The sequence below is a fragment of the Acomys russatus genome, chromosome 15 (assembly GCF_903995435.1).
Source record: "Acomys russatus chromosome 15, mAcoRus1.1, whole genome shotgun sequence".
Taxonomy (NCBI): domain Eukaryota; kingdom Metazoa; phylum Chordata; class Mammalia; order Rodentia; family Muridae; genus Acomys; species Acomys russatus.
This window is the reverse complement of record NC_067151.1, coordinates 49428212-49444180: the sequence shown is the minus strand read 5'-3', so window position 1 is coordinate 49444180 and position 15969 is coordinate 49428212. Positions and strand designations below refer to the sequence as shown.

General features: G+C 36.2%; 1 protein-coding gene across 1 annotated transcript in view; it reads left to right on the top strand.

Annotated features, from left to right (window-relative positions):
* The window catches only part of Wdr49 (WD repeat domain 49), a 170123-nt gene that overhangs the window by 44735 nt on the left and 109419 nt on the right, over positions 1 to 15969 (top strand). Inside the window, exons 5-6 of the mRNA XM_051157307.1 lie at positions 1293 to 1460; positions 3170 to 3318. Coding sequence (XP_051013264.1) covers positions 1293 to 1460; positions 3170 to 3318 — 317 coding nt within the window. The remainder of the gene's footprint in view (positions 1 to 1292; positions 1461 to 3169; positions 3319 to 15969) is intronic.

Sequence of the window (15969 nt, the reverse complement as noted above, 5' to 3'; positions counted from 1 at the left end):
GCACACACACACATATATATACACATATATGCATATATATATATATATATATCATAGGAAAGTAAGAAGTGTAAGTATTGACACATTTGCTACAAGTCCCCAGAGGCACCTTTATGCCTGCCCATGGATGTTTTAGAAAAGAAGAAACCAATATTTAAGGAATCTGAGCTTTTTATAAAAGCATAAGGCATGAATCTCCTTCTGACCTAGAGAAAGTTCCTCTTTTTATTCCAGGTAGTAGGCATGCCTGCCATTTGCTTCAAAGAGAGACACTGTCTCTGCAATCTAAGGCTGTTTGCTCTGCCCTTGTCTTTGAAGGGATAATCCTCAATGAAAGTCAGCCAGTGATAGGCTTCATCAGATGTACACAAATGCCTCTGCTCCACTGAGAATTGTCTTCCTACTCTACCTCATTTGATTCTACCTAATCAGCAGTGGGAAGAAAACATTTAAAAGCACTCGGTTTAAGCAACTTTCTCATTATATACAAGTGACAAAGCCCTCTGTGATGTAAGAATTTTATCTTGGCACAAAGTGAGAAATCTTTCAATTTTGGATACAAGTAAACTGTTTTCTGAGCAAAGAGTAAGAGAGAACCTTTACATTGAGTAGAGGGTGTTATGTTCCACGCTGGTCAAGGAGCAGTTACTTGCTTTTGGCAGCTTGTGATCCTGACAAGAATGAATCCATCATGATACAAGGTGGCTAGGCTGTTATTTATATAGGAAGTAGAATTTTGCTCCTCATCATCTGATTCAGGGTCAGTCATTTTTGACCTGAATCTTAACTTCATCTGGGAACCATACTAAATCTAAGTCCTGGCTCACCTACTCTTAAACATTTTAGATTGGTCAAATTTTAAATAAGTTATCCTTTGATCATGAGCTAGAGCAAGCAGATGCTTGCATGTTCTTGTTTGCGTGCTTTAGGTTGGGGAGGAAGTGTACAAAATTTTGATTATGTGTTCACTTTCTGTCTACAGAGTGTTCCATGATTTTTGTGATGATTGCCAATTCCTGCTTTGTGTTCACAAACAAACAAACAAACAAACAAAAACAAACCCTGATGGTATTTCTAGGGTGGAGGGAAGGTCAGAAATGGAGAATATGCCTTACTTTTTTGCTATAAGTCTGTGGTGAAAGGAGCTAGCTTTTCTGAGTGCTAAGATATGTTGACACACTCTGAGATTCATTTTTACTCTTATGTGTATATATTATATTTAAATATTTTTATTTTGCTAATACCTTATGAAAAAGCAATTGAAGAGCATATTCTTTTTTTTTTTCTCCCAGTTACTTACAATGCCTCTTTAGATGCATTCATTTCCAGTACAACCAGCAGAACAAACACTGTAGTGCTGGCATGGAGAGAGAGGTCAAAAAAACTCCTTAAGATGACATCTTTCCACATTGCCCAGGGCATTCATGCTTTTGATTACCACTCTCGGCTCAATTTAATTGGTATGTAAAATAAATCTTGGTAACTATGAGGCCCTCATAAATTGTCTAGGATGCATATTTATATGCAGGGAAGTACTGCATCTTGTTGCTTTATTGCCAGGGAGACCAACTTGAGCAGCTCACATTTTATTGTCTGGGAACGTATGATAATGATGCATATGATGTGCAATGCGTTTGAATTACTCTCTTGTGAAATATGAGAAAGCACCCCAATGCTTTAATGAGTCTTTTTTATTAGAATTGGAAGGGGTAGAAGATAATATAGGAAAAGGGGACAGTTTGTACAGCATCTGCTATTCTGCCATTTTTCTAACACCATCAAATACTGCAGCCAAACAAATCCGTCACTTTAATTATACACACACACACACACAAACACACACACACACACAAGCATATGAATACACATATGCACACATGTATACCCACTTGCACACATCAGTATGACAGCAAATCATAGATACTTTTCAGAATATGTTTTCTACTATTTTAATTTTTTTCAAATTCACAGGTTATTGTGGATTTAATTTATTAAGGGAGTGCTGTTTTGATGCAAGAGATACAGGAAATTAGATGTTTTCTAGGTATTAATCTTTTAAATTAAATTCCCAGATATTCTGAAATTTGGTAAGTTGATATATGGATATGTAAGTTCAAGCATTATAAAACTGACATGTAGGTCTGAAAATTAATAGTGTAGTTAGTTATACAGAACACATAGGCCCTGCGGTATGGGTCATACAAATCCACATTCAGTACCTACTATTCATGGGGAAAATGCTAGTTAGTAAGAAAATAGATACTTAAAATTCCCAATAATAATGTCTGATACAAAATACTTAACATAGGCCTGGTGGGATGCAATGACTTCATGAATATTACAGATATATCAGAGAAGGTTGGAGGCATGGTAAATTAATTTTGCATGGACTCAAATATCACCCAATTAACTCACTGGCTGCTTAGTTACTCTGGTCTTCTATACTGATCTGTTTGGTGCTTTCAGCAGTGCTGGAAAACAATAATCCCAGCTCCATAACCAGTTCAAGACCAAGAAACAACCAGAGAGTTAAATTCCATCACATACACCTGCATACTCACAGCTTGGTCCTGAAATGGTCCCTGAATGCAAAGAAGCTATGATTAAAAAACAAAGAAACAAAGAAACAAACAAAAAACAAAACAAAACAACAACAACAACAAAAAAACCCCAAAAAAACCCTGATCCCACAGTAACCAGGATGGAAATAATTGTGATGCTTGGTGGCTTGTGCATACTTGATTATTTAAACAGTGATAACAATGTTTTTCTCCAATATTTCTACTTATTTACTTGTGACCTGTGAATACTTAGTTTTTTTTTGCATCCCCCCCATACCTTTCATGATGTCTAAATTACCTATGTCCCAGAGATAGGGAACGAGCTAAAAGGAAAGAGTGTGTTGCCTCCCAGGCAGGCTGTCAGTAGATTCCTAAATGTGGCTATCTTTCCCCTTCTAGCCTATACATACCCCTGCCTCGACATCAACCCATACCCTCCATTCAACTGAATTTACATCAATTTGGGCAACAGGAAGGCTTTTCTTCCTTTAAGTCTGGGTGTATTAGTGTTCATTAGGAGGCATTTATCAACTTATAGGTAGATCTGTGACAAACCCATTTCAAAAAGATAATTTAAAATATTTTCTTTTCTTTTACATTCTGAATAGCAACAGCTGGCATCAACAATAAAGTTTGCCTTTGGAACCCCTATGTAATCTCTAAACCAGTTGGTGTTCTATGGGGCCATTCAGCCAGTGTCATAGCAGTGCAGTTCTTTGCTGAGAGAAAACAACTTTTCAGCTTTTCCAGGGATAAGGTAAGTAAGTCTACACATGTAAAATTTTCCATCTGCATTCCCAGTTCCTGAAAAAAATTCTCCACCGGGCCTGAATTTCTCTGAGAGATATCAGTCATTCATACAAACTGGCTAACTAAGAAGTCTTGAGAAATCTGCATTTGGAACAAGTGTTGATTGATTGCTCCTTCATAAACGTTCTGGGCAACTGGACAAAAAGTGTTTCATTAAATTTTTGTTCAAATCATGTACTCATAGACTTGATTCTTTTTATGTCATATCTGAAGAGGACTCCAAGTTCTCATTAATTCTACATGGAAAAAATGGATGTGAGAACAAGGAAATGTTGCTTGGGTGAAATAGTGAAAAGGCAGAACTGATAAGTGATTATCATTTTAATACTAAAAGACTCATTAAATTATACATTTAAGCTAATTGAAAAATATCAAGTACATGATAAATTTCAATTAAATGTCTATGTGTTTGATGAGCTTGCTGGGATATTTTTTGTCTGTATTTGGAGATATTAGGGCTCTGACTTTAGAGCCTTATACGTGCTAAACACACACTACCACTGAGATACACTATAAGCTCTTGATGGAGCATTTTCAATATGGTGGACAAATGACTCAAGTATCATGTAGTCTATATTGAATTCTGAGCACATTATGGTTTCTAATTAAGTAATTTTTTTTTTAATTTCCAAAAGTTTAGCTTTATGTATTATAAAACTTCTATTCTACATAATTCCAAACTCCAAAGATTCAGTAAAAACTATGATAGATTTATGGCTTGTTGGATGGTTCAGTGGTTAAGAGTACTAGTTGTGCTTGCAGAGGGTTCAGGTTATCTTCCTGACCTCCTCATGATTGAGTTCAAAACGAACCACCCATAACACCAGTTTCAGAGCAACAATGCCCCCTTCTGATCTCCACAGGTATTAGGCACACATGCGCTACACAAACATACATACAGGCAAACACACACATACACACACATCACACACACACACACACACACACATATGATGATTGATTTCAAGATACTTGGTTATGAAGAGAAAAATAGATAATATGTGGATATAGTTGCTGAGAATCAGAAAACTTTTATTCTGTATTAGAGGAATGTACCTATCTATGTTACAGGAGAAACTATATAACTTAGAAATTCATCTTCGGCTCCTTATCCCTACTCTAGTTTTAATTCTTGTAACTTCCTTTTCTTTTTATCTATCATGTAAACCCCATTTCCTTTAAATGACGCCACTCACCTGCCAACTCTTTTTGATTTTATCATTGAGCTCTGTTCATCATCATCTTGCAGCTTCGTCCTAGCTGCCATTCTTGTGACTGTAACACTCTTGTCTCTGCTGGATGTGGTAGTGAACACTTTACATTTCAGTACTTAGGAGGCAGAGGCAAGTGGATCTCTGTTTGCTCCACACAAGTCTTGTTTACAGGGTGAATTCTAGGCAATCCAGGGACACATAATGAGAATCTGTTAAAAAAAAATCTCATTTTTTCCCCTCCAAAGTACTGAATACATTGCTTATCAGGTTCTCATACTTGCAGAAATGTTTGACTCCGCCATATCTTCCATTCTGCTAAAACAAAATAGTTTACAAGAACAACAAATAATGAATAAAAAAACCTTCCAGACTCTCTCATGTCTACTGTTCATTTAACTGTTTACTCTGAAATTCTTAACCTTTCATGCAAACCTTCCTCCAATTGTCCAGGCTATTTCACTTCTTTCTGTTCTCAATCATTAACTTCCCACTCAAGCCGTGTCAGCTCTTGGCTCTTACCACCATACAGTTTCGGAGCACTGCCAGGCACGCGTTCTCCTGCAGTTTCCTTTCAGTCTTACAGAGGGGTGTGTGGTAGTCTTCAGCTCTTTTGTAGTTGCTCATGGAGATGTGGGTGTTTCCCTCTGTGTACTACAATTGTCCTTCATTAGAACATACACTTGTCATTAATTTGCTTCCACACAATGTTACCAGTTTTTTTTTTTTTTTAGTCTGATATTCTCAGTGTCTTCCACAACATGTGGCACCTTGCAGTGTTTACTCTGTAGCCACATGTTGCTAGATTTAAGTGAAGGACTATTGCTTCAGATATAAAGTAGCGAAGAAACTCATAAGAGAACTATTAGGATGCCCGCCTGGATTTAGTTGTCTTACTTTTTGAGGTCTTTAAACAATTTGTTCTGACTTCAATTATTGAACTTAACACAGTTTGCACTGTGCATCTCTATTTTATCTGTAAAAATTTGAGTAGCATTCCATAATGTATATGTACCACAGTTTCTTTATCCATTCTTCTACTGATGGACACTTAGGCTGTTTCCATGTTCTGGCTATTATGAATAAGGCTGCTATGAACATGGTTGAGCAAATTTTCTTGTTGTGTGCTGGAGCATCTTCTGGGTATATTCCAAGGAGTGGAATAGCTGGGTCTTGAGGAAGACCTATTCCCATTTTTCTGAGATAGCACCAGATAGATTTCCAAAGTGGCTGTACTAGTTTGCATTCCCACCAGCAATGAAGGAGTGTTCCTCTCTCCCCACATCCTCGCCAGCATGTGGTGTCACTTGAATTTTTGATCTATTCCCGAAATTTGTGGATAAATGGATTGAGCTAGAAATGATCATAATGAGTGAGTTAACCCAGAAGCAGAAAGAATCAAACGGTATATACTCACTTATATCTGCATACTAGCCCAAGGGGCATGTCCGACTAAAGCCTTCACTTACAAGGAAACTGGGACAGAGGGGAGGACATCCTATTGGGACTCTAAATGAGAGAAGCATGGGAGAATAGCAAAGTAAAAGGATCCAGAGGGTCCTAGAAACCTACAAGTAGAACATTATGATAGGCAGATTTGGGCCCAGGGGTCCCGCTCAAACTAAGGCACCAGCCAAGGACAATACAGGCAGTAAACTTTAAGCCCCTACCCAGATCTAGCCAATGGTCAGAACATTCTGCACAGTTGAGTGGAGAGTGGGATATGACTTTCTCACATACTCTGGTGACTCACATTTGACCATGTCCCCTGGAGGGGGAGACCTGGTGGCACTCAGAGGAAGGACAGCAGGTAGCCAAGAAGAGACTTGATACCCTATGAGCATATACAGGGAGAGGTAATCCCCCTCAGGAACAGTCATAGGGGAGGGGAATAATGGGAAAAAGGGGGGGGGGGAGGGAAGAATGGGAGGATACAAGGGATGGGATAAACATTGAGATGTAACAAGAATAAATTTTTAAAAACTTTGACTTGAAGATAATGGTTATTTGTTAAATTTATTTTTATTTTTCCTAGGACCTAGTACATATTAATATTTTAATAGCACAGTAGAAGGTAATATGTAAGTAGTGTAACTCTTAGGTCAGTGTTAGTGTTCTTAAGTTAGGAACTGTAGATTTCTTGGATTGTGTCATACATATGTAAGGTCCTCAATAAATTATAGTTAAGTAAATAGATCAGAACCAGGCAAAAATGAAACAACTATCAGACATTTCATCATTATGGAGCTCCATGAAAGGTTTTTATAACCTTAAAACCAAGTGCAAAAACATGTCTTTTGGATCAGGATTGATTACATACAGCTGTGATCAATATTACTTCTACCTGGACTCTTTCCAAAGCAGTTTTGTCCTTCAATTTTTACTGTGGCTTCTAAACTGCTGCATCAATATACAGCTTGTCTCTCACATTGGTTGGAATGCATTTCACTTTGATAAATGTCTGACAATCTGATTCCTTATGTCTAAAGACAACAGCAGGGCCTTCTGCTACTGGGCTAAGTCTTTGCTTTAGTGCTGCAAAATTCTTTTGGATATTTTATAGGATTGTAGTTAAACTGGAACTCCAGGGAAAATGAAACATCATCTTGTTTTATACAGGGCCTTTGATTAGATTGTGCGACCATCAATCAATTGCTAAATTAGAGGATTTGTGGATCAAAGACAGTCAGACCTCACATTATGAGTTGCAACTCTAGTTCTTTCAGGAAGGTTGTTACCTTGCACTTTTTAAGGAATGATGAAACAATTTCATTCCTTTAAAACTTGATATTATAATAAATTGCTATGGTTTAATGGAAAATTATTTTGGACTCCTCCAACGCTGCTGTTCTTACTATGTTAGTGACTGGTAGAAAGGTCCTGCTGGAATATGGTTATCTGCTCATTTAAAGGACGAACTGTTGGGGTAGGAGAAAGTTTCATTTTGTGGGCTAGTGTTTTACTCAGAAAGCTAAGTTCAACTCCTCTTTGCTCCTGCTTTGGCAAACACAATTGTATTGATTTTTAACTTAGTCTTTTCTTTGAGGTTCTGATTTTCCCAGAGCCTGGCATATTGTAGAACTGTGGTTGGTAAAAGATGCACTGGGATTTTATGTTGATAACCGGACGTGGGACAGGACATGTGTCTTGACCTATCCCAGCTTGCATCTGTTCATCTACGGGCAAAGGATTTTCATTTTGTTTCAATTGAACAAGCAAATGGCTTCAGTGTCTCCTTTAAAAACTACAAATGATGAGGATTCATGGGCGGGGGCTAAATGGGAAACACTTTATTTCTCCTTCAAAGTTGCTTCTCTCCCAGGAAAATGAACGCTTGCTGTTTTTCATATGGAGTGCTGTTACATAGTTAATGTATTGCTGTTCAATGTTAGTATATGTTAGTCTGTGTCTATGTATAGATACAAGATTGTGCTAATTATTTGTGCATATGTGTATTGTGTATAATATACTTTTCTGTATTATATTTTCCTGATCAAATTTCATACAGAATTTTTTTTTTTTTTTTTTTTTTGGTTAATGTGTTTGTCTGCGTATGTCATTTTGTTTCTTTTCTTTATCTTACATTCTATTTTGTTGTACTTGGACATGATTCTTTTATTTAATCTCCAATTAATTAAAAAAGTAGTGTTCACAATTTTTCATTTTAGACCAGTAGTATTTGGGTTACCTAGTCTTTGCCTCTTAGGTTTCCAAGCAGTGTTGGGTGTGGGTTCCATCTCATAGAGTGGTCCTTAAGCCAAATTAGACCTTTGGTGGCTACTCCCACAAGGTTTGTGCCACCATTGCCCTAGCGTATTTTTTTCAGGCAGGACAGACTGTAGACCAAAGGTTTTATAGTTTGGTTGTTGTTGACATTTTTCTTTTGGTTGCTTTCAGAGTCTGTCACAAACACTAGAACATGAGTGTGGTGGTTCTATGTTAGCACTAGCTTGACATTTTTATGGTCAATGAGTTGTGTGGGTCTTGTGTTGAGCAATGGGTCCTTGTTGTCATTTTGTGGAGCACAATCTATTGTCTTGGCAAAAACCTGGGCTATTTGAGGATTTCCACAGAACCCCATTGTACAAAAATCAATTGGATGAAACCAGTACTGATATTTGAAGCTGAGTTTGGTAACGAGAGATGGCCAGTTGGGGTCCTGTCTCCCTTATTATTTGGAGATTTCATTAGGATTACCTTCACATATTATAACAAGTTTCCATTGCATTAGCTTTCTATATTGTCCTTCAAATGCCCTTCAATTCTAGCTGTTTCTCTTCTCATTCCTTCCCTCAATACCACTGCCCCTACCCTTTCTCACCTGATCCATTCTTGTCCCCTCAACCCTGGCCTCCAATCCACACATAGAATCTATTCTAGTTCTTCCTTCCAAAGAATTCCATCCCCCATCCCAAAACCTTCATCTATGCCTACCTCTCTGGGTTTAACTAGTCTAGCTTAGTTGTTGTTATTTATTTAATGGCAAATGTTTAGATATGAGCAAATATATTCCATATTTCTCTCTCTGAGCCTGGGTTACCTCAATCCACATGATTCTTTTCTATTTACATCAAATTTTCTGTTAGCTTCATGGTGATTTTTTTTTAAAGACCTGAGTAATATTCTGTTGTGTAAATATATCACATTTTCTTTAATCCATTCTTTGTTGAGGGACATCTAGGTTGGTTCCAACTTCTATCAATTATGAATAGAACAGCAATGAATATGATTGATCAAGTGTCCTTGTAGTAGGATGTAGCATCCTTTGAGTATATGCCCAAAAATGGTATAGCTGGATCTTGAGGTATATTGATTCACATCTTTGTGAGAAACCATCATATTAACTGGGCTGTACAAGTATGTGCTCTAGCTAGCAATAGAGGAGTGTTTCCCTTTCCTCCATGTCCTTGCTGGCATGAATTGTCACTTGTGTATTTAATTTAGCCATTATGACAGGTGAAAGACAGAAATTCAAAGTAGTTTTGATTTGAATTTCACTGATGTCTAAGGGTTTTGAACATTTTATATATATATATATATATATATATATATATATATATATATATATATATTGACAGTCATGTTTAGTTCTATCTTCTACTTCTTCTCTGTTTAGATATATAATCCTTTTCTTATAATCTTTTTTTAAAATTTAGGATATTTTAGTTTTTGATATCAATTTTTGAATTATTTATATATTGTGTATATTAGCTCTCTATTGGATATGGAGTTGGTAGGCCATTTCCCCCATTTTGTAGGCTAATTTTACATAAATGATGTGTGCTTTGCCTTACAGAAGCTTTTCAGTTTCATAAGGTCCCATTTATGAATTGTTGATTTTAGTACCTGTGCTAATGCTATTAAAAAATGCTATTAAAAAAGTCTTCTCCTGTGCCAATGAATTCTCCTCTTTCTCTCCAACCAGATTCAGTGTATCTGGTTTTATGTTGAGGTTTTTGATCTATTTGGAGTTGGATTTTGAGCAGGGTGATAAATATGAGTCTATTTACATTCTGCCACATGTAGCCATCCAGATTGAGTAGAGCCATTTGTTGAAGATGCTGTGTTTTTTTCAGTGCATATTTCTGGCATTCTAAATAAAAAAAATAGTGGGTGTGTGGATTTATGTTTGGAATCTCAGTTTTATTCCATCAATCAATCTGTCTGAGTTTATGCTAACATCATGCTCTTTTTATTACTATAGTTTTGTAGTACAAATTGAAATTGGGAATGGTGAGACTTCGGGCAGCTCTGTTATTGTTCAGGATTTTGTAGATATCTTGAGTTTTATTTTTCTGTATGAATTTTAGAATTGTTATTTCAAGGTGTGCAAAGAATTGTGTTGAAAATTTGATGGGGATTACATAGAATCTATAGATTGATTTTGGTAGAATGAGCACTTTTACTTCATTAATTCTAAAGATCCATGAGCAAAGATAATCTTTCCATCTTCCAATATTTTTTCTATCTCTTTCTTTAAAGACTTAAAGTTTTTAATCACACAAATCTTTTACTTGCTTGTTTGTCATTTGTATATACTGATTCTTGTGAGTTAAATTTGTATCCAGCTACTTTGCTCAAAGTATTTATTAGTTGTGGAAATTTCCTGGTGGAATTTTTAGAGTCACTTATATAAACTATCATAACATCTACAAATAACTATACTTAGACTTCCTTCTTTCTACTTTGTATATGCTTGATCTTATTCAGGTGTTTTAATGTTCTAGCTAGCCTTATTAATTGAATATATATGATGAGAGTAGAAAACCTTGTCTTGTTCCTGAGTTTAATAGAATTGCTTTGAGTTTCTCTCCATTTAAGTTGCTGTTGACTAGTGCCTTGCTAAAAACTGACTTTTTCATATTAAGGTTTCTCATATCTCTAATCTCCACAGCATTTTTTTAAGTTACGAAAAGCTGTTAGATTTTTTTCAAAGGCATTTTCTAAATTTGAGATGATCATCTGGTGCTATCGTTGTTTACTGATTTTCATATATCAAACCATACCAGCCTCTCTGGGATGAAGCCTACTTCATCTTCATGAATGATCTTTTTGATGTGTTCTTGGATTTGGTTTCTAGTATTTTACTGAGAATTTTTTGCATTTATGTTCAATTAGGAAAATTAGTCTGTGATTTTCTTTCTTTGTTGAGGCTTTAGGTGGTTTTAGAATCAGAATCAGGCTGTCTCTAGTCTCATAGTATGAATTTGGCAATTTTCTTTCTTTTATTTATTTTGTGGAATAATACTTAAGAATATTGGTGTTAACTCTTCTTTGAAAATCTGATAGAATTGTGAGCTAAACCTACCTTTTTCTGGGCTTTTTTTGTTGTTTTAATTTGGGAGACTCTTAATGGCTGTTTCTATTTCACTAGGAATTATAGATCATTTAAATTACTTATCTGATATTGATTTAATTTTGGTAAGTAGTATCTCTATGGAAGAAAAATACCCATTTTTCTTAGATTTTCCACTTGGCTGGAGTTCAAGTTTTTAAAATATGTCTCTATGATTCTCTGGATTTCATTGGTGTTCGTAGTTGTGGCCCTCTTTTCATTTCTGACTTTGTTAATTTAGGCAGTCTCTGTAAATTTTATTTAATGTGTACGAGAATTCATTGGTCATTTTGATTTTCTCAAAGAACCAACTCTTTGTCTCATTGATTTTTTTTATTGTTTTTATTTCTACTTAATTGATTATAATCCCGAGTTTATTTCTTTCTATTTACTCTTTCTTGTGGTGATTTCTTCTTTTTTTTCCCTAGGGCTTTCAAATGCATTATTAACTTTTTAGTATGCTATTTCTTCAGGCTTTAATTTTCATTTTTTTATGTAGGCATTTAGTGCTATCAACTTGCCTCTTAGAACTAGTTTATTTTTCCCACAAGTTTGGGTTTATATTCATTTTTATTAAATTATATTAGAAGTCTTTAATTTCTTTTTAAAATTTTTGTCTTGGTACAGTTTTCATTCAGTAGAGAGTTGTTCAGTTTACATGAGTTTGTATTCTTTCTGTTGTTTTTGATAGCCAATTTTAATCTGTGGTGGTCTGATAAGACACAGAGAGTGTCTTACTCAGGGTTTCTGTTTCTGCAATGAGACTCCATGACAAAAAAGGATGTTGGGAAGGAAACAGTTTATTCAGCTTACAATTCCACATTACTGTTCATCACCAAAGGAAGTCAGGACAGGAACTTAAACAGGGCATGATCCCAGAGGCAGAAGCTAATGCAGAGGCCATGGAGGGGTGCTGCTTACTGGCTTGCTTTACATGAATTGATCAGCCTGCTTTCTTATAGAACTCAAAGATACTATCCCAGGGATGGCACCACCCACAATGAGCTGGGCTTCCATATTGATCCCTAGTTGAGAAAAAGCCTTATAACTGGATCTCATGGAAGCATTTCCTCAACTGAGGCTCCTTTCAAGTTGACACACAAAATCAGTCAGCATTGTGACTGGTAGATCAGGGGCCAGGGGGGCGGAGTCTGCTCTAACCACTGCACTAACCAAGGACAATACAAGTAGTAAACATTGAACCCCTACTCTGATCTACCCAATGGACAGGACATTTTGCACAGTTTTGTGGAGAGTGGGGACTGACTCTGATGTGAATTCTGGTGCCCCATATTTGACCACCTCTCCTTGGTGGGGAGGCCTGATGGCACACAGAGAAAGAATAAGGAGACTACCGGGATGAGATTTGATAGCCTATGACCTAGGGGAGGGGAATAAGGCGAAAGCAGGAGGGAGGGAGGAACGGGAGGATACAAGTGATGGGATAACAAATTAGTTGTAATCTGAATAAATTAATAAAATTAAAATTAAAAATAAATAAATATCCCCTCAAGACTCAGGGATCTAAGTGGAAAAGAAAGCAAAAAGATTGTAAGAGCCATAGATGGCTCAAGACTTTAAGAAAAGTGTCTCCATATACAACAAGACTGTTACACATATGAACTCACAGAGACTGTGACTGCATGTAAAAGACCTGAATAGGTTGAAACAAGATGAAATCTCAGCACTGTGAAGAGGAAATGGACACAAAGTTCTACCCCAAACCAAAAAGCTATCTGCAATTGATATATGATGGGTGTCATTTTGTATATTAACCACACTCCAGGGCAGTTTCTACGCCCAGGTGATGTTGGGCAAAGCAAAATGGACTCCATATGGATGCCATGTTTTGTTGTTCTTGTTATTGTTTTTGGGTTTCATGTGTGTGTGCGTGTGTGTGTGTATATACATGTATATACTTTGTTTTGATTATTTCATAGTATTGATTTAAAAAAATAAATAAAAATAAATGTTCTCTCTTTCCTTAGTCCATACCTGAACCGTTCTCTGAATTTTTATGGTCCAGTCAATGTTAATCTCTATATACAAGCAATCTTTGCTTAATAACCAATATCATATGACTTGGCTTTAACACCGATGATGGCTAGCCACCTCTTTTGTATTCAATCTAGATCCTTTTAGTTGTATATTAATTCAGGTTCATCAATCAAGTCATTTGCAAAAATGTTTCTCAAAAGTACAGTTATTATTTGAGGATTATAAATTTCCCCTTTCTTTTGTGTTTAAGTTAACATCTAAATTTGTACTAAGCCACAGCTTAAAATGAGCATGTTAGGGAATGGAGGGATAACTTAGTTATGAAAAGGCCTTGCCACATGTGCTGGTTAGATTTTTGTTAACTTGACACAAACTAAAATCATCTAGAATGAGGAAATCTTAGTTGAGAAAATGCATCCAACGTATTGACTTGTGGTCCAGTCTATGGGGCACTTTTTGATTGGTTGTTTGTTTGGTTGGTTGGTTGATTGTGGAGGAGCAGCTCAGCCTCCTGTGTGTGATGACACATCTGAGCAAATGGTCTTGGGTTTATGAAAGAGCAATCCAGGAAACAGCACTTTCCCCAGTCACTGTTTCAGTTCCTACCTCCAGATTCCTGCTTGAGTTCCTTCCCTGAGTTCCTTAGTTTATAGTAGAAACGTAAGCCAAAGTAAACCCTCTCCTACCCAAGTTGCATTTGACCATGGTGTTTATCACAGCAAGGGAAAGCAAACTAGAACAGAGCACATAAATGGTAGCTTGCATTTGGATGCCCAACACCCAAGTAAAAACATAGGCATAGATGCTTAATGTCTGCAATCCTAGTGCCAGAGAAGTGGAAACAGGAGGATTCCAGAGACTAGCTGACCAACCAGACTAGGCAACTTCCTGGTCAGTAGAGACTCTGTCTCAAAATAAATAAGGTGGAAAGGTATGGAATACGTATGATATCAACTTTCAGCCTCCATATGCAAATACACATTACATGCACACACAACTGCATGAACATTTACAGATATACATGAACATGTACATACAATATACACAGAATGTATTTACATATGTTTGTCACTTTATTTTGTTTGAGACAGGACATCATGTAGTCCATGCTTGCCTTAAACCTGATATGTACCTGCAGATGATCTGAAACCACTCATCTTTCCTGCTTCTATCTCCCAAGAGCTAGGGTTAGGGATACATATCACCATAGTCAGAAAAATATAAATATAGTTCATAGTAATATATTTTTTGTTTATTAATTATCTTTTCTTTTTAATGATAATATTAAATCCCTTAAAATCCCCATTGAATAATTGGTCCAGTAAATTTAATTAAATTTCATAAATTCTTATCCACATGTGCTGTATCTACTTATATTTTGATGTCCAGCAACTTACAATGGCTATACTAACTCAAATTAGTCAGGATTTTGAATTCATGTTTAGTCAGAGCCTGCTTGGGGGCTCTTTATTTCATCTCCACTTTTATATATTGTGAATAAAGACCCAAACATTTGATTTTTATTAAAGCAAATTTAGTTTTACACATGATGAAAACATACTTTCCTGACATCATTTCATGTCAGTTGTCAACTTTTTAAATAATACAATATCATAAATACCATAGCATTTATCTGTGTGAGAAGGAGAAACCAGTACATTACCACTTCAGATACTTGGGTCGTAGTTTAATCCAATTCAGGTTTGTCATTTGTAATTTTATCTAGTCATTTCTTCACCTTTCTGTTGAAGTACTCTTCCGAACTCTGAAATTACGTCAGTTGTGTGGAGAACATGGGTAAAATCGCTCAGCCCATTATCTAAATACTCCAAAATCACAACATTTGAGAGTGTATTGTGAGGAGGATGTGGTTAAGATGTAGACTGGCACTTTGTTTGGTGCAGAACCCAGCTCCCTGCAGAGGTGAGCAGAATTACTATTATTAATACAGGCAAATAAAACTACAATAAAGAAATATTTTATTTTTACTACAAACATTACATTTATAAATAAGTAGCTGCATGAATAAGAAAGCTCATGAATAAATGTGTGGATGGACAAAGACTCTATTTTCAGTGCACACGTGAAAGCTGAGTCAGCAGCAGATCAGATTTTATTCCATGTAGTACATGGTTTGAAAGATTCATAATTTCCTAATAATGGCAGAAAAGTGAAAGGAGGAAGAAAATGCTGATGGAAATTATTTACACACACACACACTCACAACAATCCTTTTAAAAACAGAAAAGAAAGAGGAGGAGTGGGGACATGGTTTGCTGGGAGAGGCGGAGGGCTTTGAAGATTGCAGTGCAGAAGCTTGGCACTGGGAAGTTTCTCCAAAGTGAATGGCTTAGGTATAAAAATATGAAGACAGGAAGTGATGGTGCTGAATGCCCTGGATATAACTTTATACAACAGCTCCATTTATAATCAAGTCTTCCAGTAATACAAAAAATCATAATCAATAAACACAGTGTATTTTGTTTGACAGGATATAGTCTCACAGAATCCTCATATTGAATACATTAGCAGCAGGTTTTAGCCTAACATCAGG